We start from the raw sequence: 12,919 nt of genomic DNA, 5'->3' as shown, positions 1-12,919 counted from the left end.
CGTCCAGTGTATTTCGCTGCATTTAGTACTGGCCCCTGGGGCTTACAGTCGACCGCCCAAAAATAACGGTAAATTCTTAAGCAACCCAAATACTATAGGAAAATGTAATTTCCAAAGAAATACCAGACGCGGAGTTATTAGTTAGATTTACCAGGCTTTTATTAGGTAAGAGGGAAATGCTAGGAGGTTAAATTGAGTGACCTGTACTAGTTGGTAGGCTATCTGTTAGGTAAATGAGGCATCGGATTATGAATACTTGTAATTTTCAGCAGTTAAAATACGAACTTTAAATACTGAGTTACTTGTCCATGGATCCCGCCTCAAGTGAACTAGTTTATGTTAAGGTAGATGGCCGCGAGTTCGATTCTCGGGCATTCCACTGAGGGCCAGATGTGTATTTCTGGTGATAGTTCACTCTCGACGTGGTTTGGAGGTCATGTAAAGCCGTTGGTCCCGTTGCTGAATAACTATTGGTTCCATACAACGTTAAAACACTAAACATTAAACAATCTATAAAGTTTGAAACTTAGTATTGAATGTGGAGTAGTGGTGGTGGTGGTGGTACAGTACAGTGGGAAGATCTGAACGATTTATGAAATATTTATCATAACAGTAATTCCATGAACGTAAGATTACGATGTTTGGTAGATCTAGGGTACTATTCCGTGGCGGCCTAGACTATGGCAGTTGCGGTTTTTCTATGCAGTTTTACCTCCTGAACAAGAATTTTAAGTAATATTTATTCAGAAGTCTGTAATTAACCCCCAATGGCCAGTACTAAACACGGCGAAATACATTGGACGCCCCAATCCCTAGTGGATGTTGTATCTGCGGTTACGTTCCTTGCAGTCCGTGCGGAACTATTCTGTAGAATTACCCGATGTTTTAACAACCTCAGATTACTTTGTTTTAACATGAAAAAATTGGATTTGAATAAGTGAAATCAGATATCTGGCTTAAATTTGTATGCCATTCCAAATAGTGCTCTGCGGAGCTCTACAAATTATACATTGACCATGGTCTCTAGCTAATTTTTAGTAACAAATTTAACTCGAAGGGTCTCTCTTTACTGTAACTTCAAGTTGACGTGGTTTTGTAGTTTGTGGAGAACTGGGTTGTGGTTTTGGTAGAGGTTAATGTTCTTTTAACTTGCAGGAATTTGCTGATCATGAATGAAGGGCAGTAGTTGAATAGTCACCGAAGTGGACGAACGTACAAACAACTGTGAACCACAACGAAGTAACTGCAAAGCTAGATTGGAAATACTTGCTACAATCTATCGGAAAACTAAGATTCCGGACCTTGGCAATTGCTGCCATATCTAAGACCAGAGTTTTAAAGAAACTTTTCTAGAACCTGTTAAAAGCACCAAAGCCTTGACAAAGAAGGGGGGTTTTTGTATATATAGAAGTAAGGTGGGATTTTTGTATATATATAAGTAAGGTGGGGTTTTCGTATATATATAGAAGGAAGGTGGGGTTTTCGTATATATATAGAAGTAAGGTGGGTTTTTCGTATATATATAGAAGGAAGGTGGGGTTTTCGTATATATATAGAAGGAAGGGGGAGTTTTCGTATATATATAGAAGGAAGGGGGAGTTTTCGTATATATATAGAAGGAAGGGGGAGTTTTGTATATATAGAAGGAAGGGGGAGTTTTTGTATATATATAGAAGGAAGGGGGAGTTTTCGTATATATATAGAAGGAAGGGGGAGTTTTCGTATATATATAGAAGGAAGGGGAGTTTTCGTATATATAGAAGGGGAAGTTTTCGTATATATAGAAGGGTGAGATGTTGCTGTAAAGTCCCGAGATTCGCCCGGACCACCGATAACAATTTTAGAACTTGCGCGCTGCCAACTTAGACTCGCCACCATCCTCCCCCACTCCCATTGGTTCCTGATGCTAGTCACCGCCATAAGATCCTGCTCTCTTATTGGTCAGCATCTCTCCCATGATCCCATCATGCATCTACATAGCGGCATGCTTTTTCAGCCACTTGGCGGCATCATTGGTATCATAAGGACGTGGAATTCGTTCGTTCTATACGATTTCGTTTATTAATGTAAATTTGTTAGTGATTTTGTTGTAGTGCTACTATATCGTGTGAGAACTTTACTTCATACGTATATGTACTACATAACTTAATTATGTACAGTATATACGTAGTCATGGGTCCCAAGAAAGTTGAAGTAGGGAAGAAGAGGATGCTTTCTTTGGAGACAAAAATGGAGATAATAAAATATGAAGCTGGCATGCGATTTAGTGTGATCGCCAAGGAATACGGCTTAAATCAGTCTACAATAAGCACCATCCTTAAGCAGAAGGATGCCATCAAAGCAGCTACACCTTCCAAGGGCGTGACTATTTTGTCTAGCAAGAGGTGCCACGTGCACGACGAGATGGAATGGCTGCTTCTTGTCTGGATAAAAGACAAAGAAATCGCTGGCGATACGATAACAGACGGCAATCTCCCACAAGGCCAGAGCTATTTTCGGCGATTTGATTGCCCAGGCTGAAGACGACGGAGGAGAAGGGACATCGACGCCAACCCCAGAGTTCAAGGCTTCTCATGGGTGGTTAAAAAAATTTCGTAAACGAACTGGCATCCATTCGGTGGTGCGGCATAGGGAGGCAGCCAGCTCTGACACGAAAGCGGCCGAAGTCTTTATTGAGACGTTCGACGAAATGACAATCAAGGAAGGCTACAGTTCTCGGCAAGTCTTCAACAGTGATGTGACTGGCCTTTTTTGGAAAAAAATGCCTCGTCGGACGTACATCATGCAGGAAGAGAAGAAGCTACCCGGGCATAAGCCTATGAAAGACAGGCTTACGCTCGCATTTTGTTTGAATGCTAGTGGGGATTGCAAGGTGAAGCCCCTACTTGTCTATCATTCGGAGACTCCTCGAGCCTTCAAGGCCCACAAAGTGCTAAAGGAGAAGCTTCCAGTGATGTGGAGGGCTAATGCAAAAGCCTGGGTAACGAGACTTTTGTTCACGGAGTGGGCAAATCTGTATTTCGGCCTGACAGTGAAGAAATTCTTGGAAAAGAAGCTCCTCCCTCTGAAATGTCTGCTGTTGTTGGAAAATGCCCCTGCTCACCCTCCTGGCGTCGAGGAAGATATCCTAGCGGAGTTTTCGTATATCAAGGTTCTTTATCTTCCGCCTAACACCACCCCTCTCCTCCAGCCCATGGACCAGCAAATGATATCTAACTTCAAGAAGCTGTGTACAAAACATCTTTTCAAGAGATGTTACGACATCGCCGATACCACAAACCACTCCTTGTGTGAATTTTGGAAGGAGCATTTCGATGTTGTCATATGCATCCGACTCATCGATCAAGCTTGGCTGGAGGTTTCGAGGCGAACCTTGAATGCTTCATGGAGGAAACTCTGGCCTGGTGCCGTATCCGCCAGAGACTTCGAGGGATTAGACGTGGGCGAAGCTGGTGCTGCAGATTCAGGAACAGTTGATGATCCTGAAACTTTCACAACCAAATCTTGACGAGATCGTTGCACTCGGCAAGTCCATGGGGCTGGTCGTCGACGAGGACGACATCAATGACCTTCTCGAGGAACACCAAGAGGAACTTACGACGGATGACTTGGAGTTGGAGGCCATGCAACATAGCGTCGTTCAGGAAGAGTTCTCTAGCAGCAGTGAGGACGACGACCCTATGACAACGGCATAAATTAAGGATGCTCTAGCTGCTTTTCATAAGGTGCAACCATTTGTAGAAAAGACACCTCGAAAAGGCTTACACAGGACGTATGATTGTGCAGTTTGATGACGTTTGCCCGAGTCGTTTCAGGAGCATTTTGAAAAGCAGGTAGAAGCAATCTTCCTTGGATAGTTATTTTTTAAAGAGGCCTTTAGTAGGAGTAAGCAAAAAGGAAGATCCAATTGATACTATGAAAAAAAAGTTGAAAGTGGTGAAGAAATTGAAATTTTGTAAAAAAAAAAAAAAAAAAAAAAAAAAAAAAAAAAAAAAAAAAAAAGTTAAGTAAAAATATAAAAAGTCAAAATTAATTTTTAAGTTTTTTGTAAAGTTAAGTGTTAGTTTGTTAAAGTGTTTCATAAAGTTTAGTTTGTTTCCTGACATTTTTTAATGTTTTGTAAAGTTAAGTGTACGTACTATAGGAAGTTTTCTGCCGTTTGTCCTCCTCCTCTGTCACCACTTTCGGAGATAGCCTCACTCGAAAGGTAAGGTTCCACATTTTACTACATAAGTACGTATGTATGTACAGTATTCCTTGTATACCATGTACACTAATACTCTTTATTTGCACGTATGTACATATTAGTACTAGTACGTATTAAGTTAGTTATTGAATGGTCCAAAATGTTGTAGTATTTCATTGTTTATTGGTCAATTTAGCTTTATTATAAAATTTACTGGGTTTTTTTATAGGGCTTGGAACGGATTAGCCATTTTACATGTAAAATGCTGTTCAAGATACGAAAAGCTCATGATACGAAAGCTGCCTCGGAACGGATTAATTTCGTATCTCTAGATACCACTGTATATAGAAGGAAGGGGGAGTTTTCGTATATATAGAAGGAAGGGGGAGTTTTTATTTTGATTATATATAAGAAGGGAAAGAAGGGAGGAGCAGTAAGTTTCTATTATAGAAGGAAGGAAGGGAGTGAGTAAGTTTTCTATATAAGGAAGGAAGGAAGGGAGGGAGTGAGTAAGGTTCTATTTATAGAAGGATAAGGAAGGGAAGGGTGTGTAAGTTTAATAGAAGAAGGAAGGAAGGGTGTGAGTAAGTTCTATATAGGAGGAAGTAAGGAAGGGAGTAAGTTTTATATAGAAGGGAGTGAGTAAGTTCTATATAGAAGGAAGGGAGGGAGTGAGTAAGTTCAATATAGGAGGAGGGAAGAAAGGGAGTGAGTAAGTTCTATATAGAAGGAAGGAAGGGAGTAAGTTCTGTATAGAAGGAAGGAAGGAAGGGAGTAAGTTCTATATAGAAGGAAGGAAGGGAGTAAGTTCAATATAGAAGGAAGGGAGGAGTAAGTTCAATATAGAAGGAGTTTAGGTATACAGAAGGGAGTTAGGAGTTTAGGTATACAGAAGGGAGTTAGGAGTTTAGGTATACAGAAGGGAGTTAGGAGTTTAGGTATACAGAAGTTTTCTTGAATTTGTTTGCCATAATTTTATTGCTTGGTTCATCCAGAGTACACATATAACGTGGGAAAATCAGTTGCTGGAATTTATAATTTTGTTGTTCCCAGCCACTTGTACATTTCTTCCTTGACATAGAATGTGGATGTGCATTTTCACAAATTGTATTGAGGTTTAAAGTTAACTAACTAGGTGGGGATGATTTCAACAGTACTTGTTATGGAGGTATTTATCAATTAGGTTCATGGTGTGCAATTATTTTAAAATGTAGTTTATCAGTTGTTTGTCTTCCTGCTTATACCTCAAAAAATTAAATCAGTAAGGAGTCATAGTTCCTAAGCTTCCTACCTCCTCGTGGTCCTGCTGGAAACTAGGCACAGCAATATGCCTAGGCTAAATGGAAGCACACCCCCTGTCCCTACAGGCAGAGGGATAACCTGGCGAACTGGCCAACCAAAAGCCAACGTGGGTGCTCCACCCCAGAGTACCCACAACGCCGGCGAGAGAAAGAGTAAGAAATTGAAGGATGGACAAAGAGTCCAACATCAGTACTCTCTCCACCTTCAATACAAATGATGCTGAGAGCGGACATCAGCTGTTGGGGGGCGCTGATCCTGTGGCGCCGGAAAGGAGCAAATGTCCCTACTGCAACAGATTTTGCCACTTATGCAGGAAATAGGCTGCACCAGCGACGAGCCCATCGAAGTGAGTACCACCAGGGAGAGATTCAGAGATTAGAAAACCGCCCCAATCAGATCTGGCAGGAAGACGAGCTCATAATTATGGCGAGCTATGAGCTCAGGAATCTTAAAAACCCCTCCCTGAATAAAGCTATTCAAAAAGAGGTGCTCCCAAATATAAGCTGCTGCTTGAGGATCTCAAAGCAAAAAGGGTTCTAAATGAAATGGAAAGGAATAATGAGGAAAGTAAAGCCTGGAGAAATGAAACGGAACATGACATCCCAAAGATGACTATTAAAAGCGGTAACAGGGAAATATCAGGAAAGAGTAGCGACGGAAATAAACCGCCTAAAGAAAAAGGGAAAAGCGACTGGTCATCTGCTGAGCTACAAGCGATGGCAAATTTTGAGTATAAGGTGGGAGCCACCTACCCCCATGTTAACAAAAAGATCTATGAAAGTGTCTATCCCTGCAAGACTCTGGAGAGTATAAAGAATATCAGGAGAACGAAGCAATATCTGGAGATACTCTACAAAACCAAACAAAGGGCTCACCTAGAATCCTCCAATACCATCCAAGAGCCAATTAAAAATCTTGAAACTTCGCCAAGGACACCAAGAAGGAGACTGTCAAACCTGCGTAGATGGCCGGTGGTTTGTCTAACACCCGAGAACGTAGAAAATGAAGAAAGGATCCATCAAGAGAGCGATATAGAAAGGAGCAGAGATGACAGTCAAGACGGAATGAACGAATACCTCAAACAATGGACTACGAATAAGGAAGCAGAAGATAGAGAAGAAGAAAGGATTCCATCTTCGCCACTAACACCTGGCAGCCCTCCGAGCAATGAAGAATTAACGTCCTCGTCAAACACATCAGACGACGAACCTCGAGAACATCCCGACTGAGTGACGTAGAAGAGATGTGCAGAGACGAGGAAATATCAGGAAAGAGTAGCGACAGAAATAAACCGCCTATAGAAAAAGGGAAAAGCGACTGGTCATCTGCTGAGCTACAAGCGATGGCAAATTTTGAGTATAAGGTGGGAGCCACCTACCCGCATATTAACAAAAAGATCTATGAAAGTGTCTATCCCTGCAAGACTCTGGAGAGTATAAAGAATATCAGGAGAACGAAGTAATATCTGGAGATACTCTACAGAACCAAACAAAGGGCTCGCTTAGAATCCTCCAATACCATCCAAGAGCCAATTAAAAATCTTGAAACTTCGCCAAGGACACCAAGAAGGAGACTGTCAAACCTGCGTAGATGGCCGGTGGTTTGTCTAACACCCGAGAACGTAGGAAATGAAGAAAGGATCCATCAAGAGAGCGATATAGAAAGGAGCAGAGATGACAGTCAAGACGGAATGAACGAATACCTCAAACAATGGACTGCGAATAAGGAAGCAGAAGGTAGAGAAGAAGAAAGGATTCCATCTTCGCCACCAACACCTGGCAGCCCTTCAACTAGCAACGAAGAATCAACGTCCTCGTCAAACCCATCAGAAGACGAACCTCAAGAGAACATCCCGACTGAGTCTGACGTAGAAGAGATGTGCAGAGACATCTTCTGAGTGAGGGAAGTATCTAGCAGGATTACCCGAAGAGAAGGAAACCACCACAACCTACCTAATAGATTAAGGAGGGAATTTGCTGTTACACAAAGAAAGTGGAAGAAAAACCGAGGGAAGATAACAGCAAACATTTTAGATGGGAAGGACCCCCTAGCAGACCCCACCCTTCTGCCAGGGACTGAGGAATTCTAGGGGCGATTGTTTGGAAGAGAAAGTCCGGCAAATAATGGAAATTCACATGAGGGAAACATTTAGACCTTCCCCAAGATATCTATTACTGAGCCAGTTTCACTTGAGGATATTAAATGAACGAAAGGCAAAACCAGGCTGGGATCGGCACCTGGACCAGACGGGGTACGTCCAGGCGATTTTAGATCTGCCGATGATAGAAGAATTATGACGCTATATAACACCATCCTGAAATATAGCATAGTAACTAAAATGGCTGCTACGGGACAGACCACCCTGATCCCCAGGAAAGACAACCCAACCGACCCGAGTGACTTCAGACCCATTACAGTCACCTCGGTTGTCACCTCGGTTGTCACCTCGGTTGTCACCTCGGTTGTCACCTCGGTTGTCACCTCGGTCGTCACTCGGGGGTTACATAAAATACTGGTGAAGCGGCTGGCGGACCAGATCCCAACTTCAGCTAGACAAAAAGGATTCAAGTCAGAAGATTGGGTCGGCGCAAGCTTGCTGATACTTGAAGAACTAATCAGTAAAGCTAAGGCCAAATCCATGAGCCTATACTTAGGCTTCGTCGACTTTAAGAAGGCCTTTGACTCGGTTGGACATAATGCCATTTTAGAAATCCTAAGAGAACGTCAGCTAGATACGAAATCCATCGAGTATCTAGCAAACTATTATGAAAAAACCCAAACTAAGATCGTTATAGGAGTAAAGAGGGGTGTTATGCAGGGAGACCCTCTCTCGCCCATAATATTCAACATCGCCCTCGAAGCGGCTCTGGAAAAGCTACCAGCTGGAATTGGGGCCCAGCTGGAGTCAGAATTGATAAAATACATAGCCTTCGCCGACGATATTGTTGTGGTGGCAATGTCAAGAGAGAAGCTAAGAGTAGGAGTAGAGAAACTACTAAATGAAGCAGGTAATCTGGGCCTTGAACCTGGATTGGAAAAGTGTGCCACCCTCGGAATCGTCGGCGATAGATCTAAGAAAACCTGGTACCAAGATGGCCGACCAATCAAGTACCAGGGAACGGAAATACCAGCTATAAAGCCCGGCGAAGTATATAAATATCTAGGAATAGAAGAGTCGCTGACACTAAGACAAATGGAAAGAAGGTGATAGGAAAATTAAGAAACTGCCTGTGTCATCTACAAAAGACCCCGCTGAAGCCCCAACAAAAACTCTGGGCTCTGAAAAAAGTGGCCATTCCTAGAATGAAGCACATGGCAACAAACCGACGTCTTAAAAAGTACCACCTTAACCATCTAGACGCCAAAATAAGAAAATTTATTAAGAAAGCCCTACACCTCCCAAAAGACATCCCCAATGCGGCCCTATACACTTCCCTGGACGAAGGAGGAATGGGGATATATAATTTTAAAACACTTGTCCCTGTAGAACTTGGGAACAAGTGGGGCAGGCTTAAGATAGCACAAGACCCAGTGGTGGCTGGACTTGCAAGAGAAAAATTTGAGGCAACATCTGGAGAAGCTACTCAGAAAAATGTACTGAGCATTTGGAGAGAGAAACTCCTCAATTCTGTTGATGGATCAGGTCTAAGTGAGGCAGCCCAGGGACTACGGCACAACTGGATAGATGCTGAAACATCTATAGTCCCTAGGGGCAGGTTTTGTAATCTAATTAAAACTTAGACAAGGAGTCCTGTCCACCCTTGTGAGGAGTGCAAGAGGAAGAGATGTGCAAGGACTTTGCGACCTGGGGTGTGCCAGCCAGGGCACACTGCATCACATTCTACAAAACTGCCCATAGATGCAACCCTGGAGGATAGTGCGACACAACATCATGAACTGGCTGGCCACTAAGTTAGAAGACCGAGGACACCAGGTAGTGAAGGAGCTGCACATCTCAACCTCCCGAGGTTTGAGGAAACCAGATCTAACAGTCTGGAACAACCACGCAGCCGGGATACTAGATGTCCAAATTGTCAGGGATTCGAACGTCGGCTCTCTGAACCATCTAGACGAAATAAAGATAAGGAAATTTAATTCCTCCGAAATTACCAGCAAAGTGGCAGAATTAACGGGCCACACTCAGACAATGGGAGCCATCACCATAAACTGGAGGGGAGTGACCTCCAAGAGAGCAGTTGTGTTACTCAAGAAGTTGGGCCTCAGAAATGCAGACTTGAACATCATGATTCTGAAGGCCATGGAAGGAGGCCTGTCAATATATTCGAACTATATGGGGATGGCAGGAGGAGGAGACGTAACATGATTTGCGCTTCGCAGCAGATTCGGCCATACGACGTTCCTCCGGCCTCGAGCCGTTGAGTGGAGATCGTGCCGGGTTGGGAGGCAAGTTAGAAGTCACCTGGAACCCCATCGTGACATTTATATAGTATTTTAGCTTAGTTTATATAAAAGCAAATGAGGTTAGCGCTAACCATAGAGATAGGGAACATCTGGGATGTATGTAGGTAGGTTAGATTAACCAATAAAAAAAATATAAATTAAAAAAAAAAAAGTTTGACCTGAGCTCTGATACGTTTGTACGTCGATATTGGATCAACATACGGGTTGAAAATGACTTGTTTCAGAGTTTGGTGCCCACAATTACCAGCTTCTTGAAAATGCTTTATATGAACTAGCAAATAAATTTTTGCAATGGTACATCAAATTCATCATGGGTTACTAGGTATTCGTTCAGTTAGGCTGGAAGCTGAGTTGGGAAGAATTAGCATTTAGTGGCTGCTGGGTTGTTAAAAGGGTTACAGTATTTTTTATAACAATCTAACCTTATTAATAATTATTAGCTTAACTGCAGTTTACATTAATATTCAACTCGCCCACGTGAGGTTTTGTTTTCCAGATTTGGCAAGAAAAATTATAGGAGTCATCATAACGTGTAAATTTAACATTCCAGTCACAAAGGGTCATTTGCGAGACTTGTAAAGATGGATCAGTTTTTTAAGTTTTGATTTAACTTAAGATGGACCCAGGAAAACTTTGAATTTAAAAAAGTAACATTTGTGCATGTATAATGTTGTATGCAATTCTGCTAAAAATCCTGATTATCCTGCTTTTTGCATAAAATTTTTTAAATTTTATTTTTGTCTCTGGCTGCTTATTAATTTTCAATTCATATCAGGGGTACAATGGGCCCTAGCCTGGGGTCTATGTTTGCACTTCTATATCCATTTCCCTGTATGGGAAACCTGTATGGAAAGTTAAATATGTTCCCTAGTTTTGTTTTAATTGTATACTTTAAACAAGGTTGAAACTTACTGTCGAATGTTCACTGTTTTTTTTCATTTTTAATGATCTTAAATGTGGAAATCTGCTGCGTGTGTAATTTGATTTGTTTCCATTGATGTTGCAACCTGGAAATTCTTAAGGGTTTCTTGCTGTTTTTTGTTGGTTTTTCTTATTTCCCTTAAATTTTCAACTTTTTCAAATCTATATGGATTCCTTTTTCAAGTGCTCTCAAAGCATGTCTTGTAAAGTTGGTAATTTTTTCTTATAAAGGAACTCATTGCTTTTACTATAGAATTCTAAATAGCATTTGAGTTTGAACTAATACCTAATACCTGTAAAATGAGGAATTTTAATTTTTACCACAATGCATCTTAAATTATCAGTGACTATCTTGACCCATCAGGCCCAATTTGACTTGCCAAGTCGTGTGTTACATGGTCCCAAATTCACTACCTAGGTGTTTTGTGATAGATTCCTCATCTGTTTGGTCTTTCACTTTCCTTCACACTTTTGTATCGCTTCTTGCGAAATGTAACTTTCTGGTTCCACAAAAAGCTTCCTCAAACGTTCCTGTTAGGTATTGTCATCTCTCGAGTTTTTAATAATTTGCATGCTTTCCACGCCTTGAGTCAGTTTGTATGGAGTTTGTGACATGGTCGTATTTGTGTAATGCTTTCCATATGTTCTTGCTACCATGACTTCCACAAAGTGGTTATGCATTCTATTAGATAAGTCTGCTTTAAAGAATCAGTTCTTACGGTATATAGTTAGATTTAGAGCTGTTTCACGTTCTGTTTGAGCACTTAGTGTGCTGTTCTGTCATGTGTTCAAAGTATTCTTTGTACATGGTTTCATACCTTGTTAGGTTGTCTTGCCATAACTAACTTGTTCCTATTTGCCATAACATCCACATTGTCAGCTTGCTCCATACTCTTATCAGCTTCTTGCATATGTTTTTTTTATCATACCTTGAGTAAAGTTCTCCTGTTCTGTTGACAATGCTTCAACGCGTTATTGTCTTGGGTCACTCTTGTCTGCAAAAGTTTTTTAATCACGCATTCTTGAGCTTTAACATTCTGTAGTGCTCTCCATGTATACCTTAAGTTTTGCATTTATATATTACTCGCTTTTTGGTGAGGACCTCTTACGATTTAAATATTTTGCGCATGTTTGAGTAGTGTACAAATTTTCATATAGTAACGAGAAATTTACGAATAAAATGTAGTTTCTTAAACATTGTTTAAAGTTAACCCAAATTTGTTTGCTGCTGTTAAGGATTGCAAAGTAAGTTTAGCTTGGTATAATTATATTTTTTTTTGCAATTCCTGTATGGACGAAAAACAATTGCATTGGCTATTGAATTTTTCCAGTTTTTTTTTTTTTTTTTTTTTTTTTTTTTGTAAATTTCATATCTAAAACTTTTTGTGCATATACAGTAGAATAATGCTTGAAAAAGATAAAAGCTAGATAGATAATTAGATCTCGTTACTGCGTTTTAAGACTTTAATTGTAATCAAAATTTAGTAAAGTCCTCTAATTCAAGTATAACTAGCATGGTAAACGTAAGGCAGTTTGTGCGAACTTTAATGAAAAATGAGAACTATTCAAAGTTAACTTTATTAGGAAGTTCGTGCGTAAAGTATCTGATAAGATTCAACAATTAACAATTTTATTCAAACCATTTCGTTCAAGTTTTAGACATTTTGAGCAGCTTAGCTCAGTACCGCTTTCAACCTCTTAAAATTTCAAAATTAATTTCTTAGCCAATTCAGTTTTTTTTCATCTGACTAGAAAATCAATTCATGATGGACTCTTAAGTAACGGTATTTGTACTTGTAAGGAAAATAGCTGAACTAGAGATCTAGAAAATATAAATACTAGCAGATGAAAATTACCTCATATCTCAGATCCTCAAAATTTGTCTTGAGATTTAATTAAAGCTTACTACAGTTTTCCACTGATTTTGAAATTTAATGTTAATTTCTATTTTTGTAGTTCTAAATAAAAAGCTCATCCAAATGTGAAACTAACAAAAATCTAAGTGTTCTACCTAACAAATTGATTGATTATATTTATATGACGAGTATTCTCCCCAAACTCACCCCCCTCCTCTTCTGGTTCCTACAG

At 40.5% G+C, this 12,919-nt stretch overlaps 1 protein-coding gene across 1 annotated transcript; it reads left to right on the top strand.

Annotated features, from left to right (window-relative positions):
* The first annotated feature begins 9,380 nt into the window (after positions 1-9,380).
* Positions 9,381-9,812, top strand: LOC135203936 (uncharacterized). Its single transcript, XM_064233866.1, has one exon. It carries the CDS (start codon positions 9,381-9,383, stop codon positions 9,810-9,812), a length of 432 nt encoding a protein of 143 aa, XP_064089936.1.
* The last annotated feature ends 3,107 nt before the right edge of the window (positions 9,813-12,919 follow it).

The sequence above is a fragment of the Macrobrachium nipponense genome, chromosome 44 (genome assembly GCF_015104395.2).
Source record: "Macrobrachium nipponense isolate FS-2020 chromosome 44, ASM1510439v2, whole genome shotgun sequence".
NCBI classification, from domain to species: Eukaryota; Metazoa; Arthropoda; class Malacostraca; order Decapoda; family Palaemonidae; genus Macrobrachium; species Macrobrachium nipponense.
This window is presented reverse-complemented; position numbering and strand designations above follow the sequence as displayed.

Excerpts from the sequence above, each read along its gene's own strand:
- LOC135203936 (XM_064233866.1), top strand. The coding sequence starts at position 9,381 with ATGAACTGGCTGGCCACTAAGTTAGAAGACCGAGGACACCAGGTAGTG.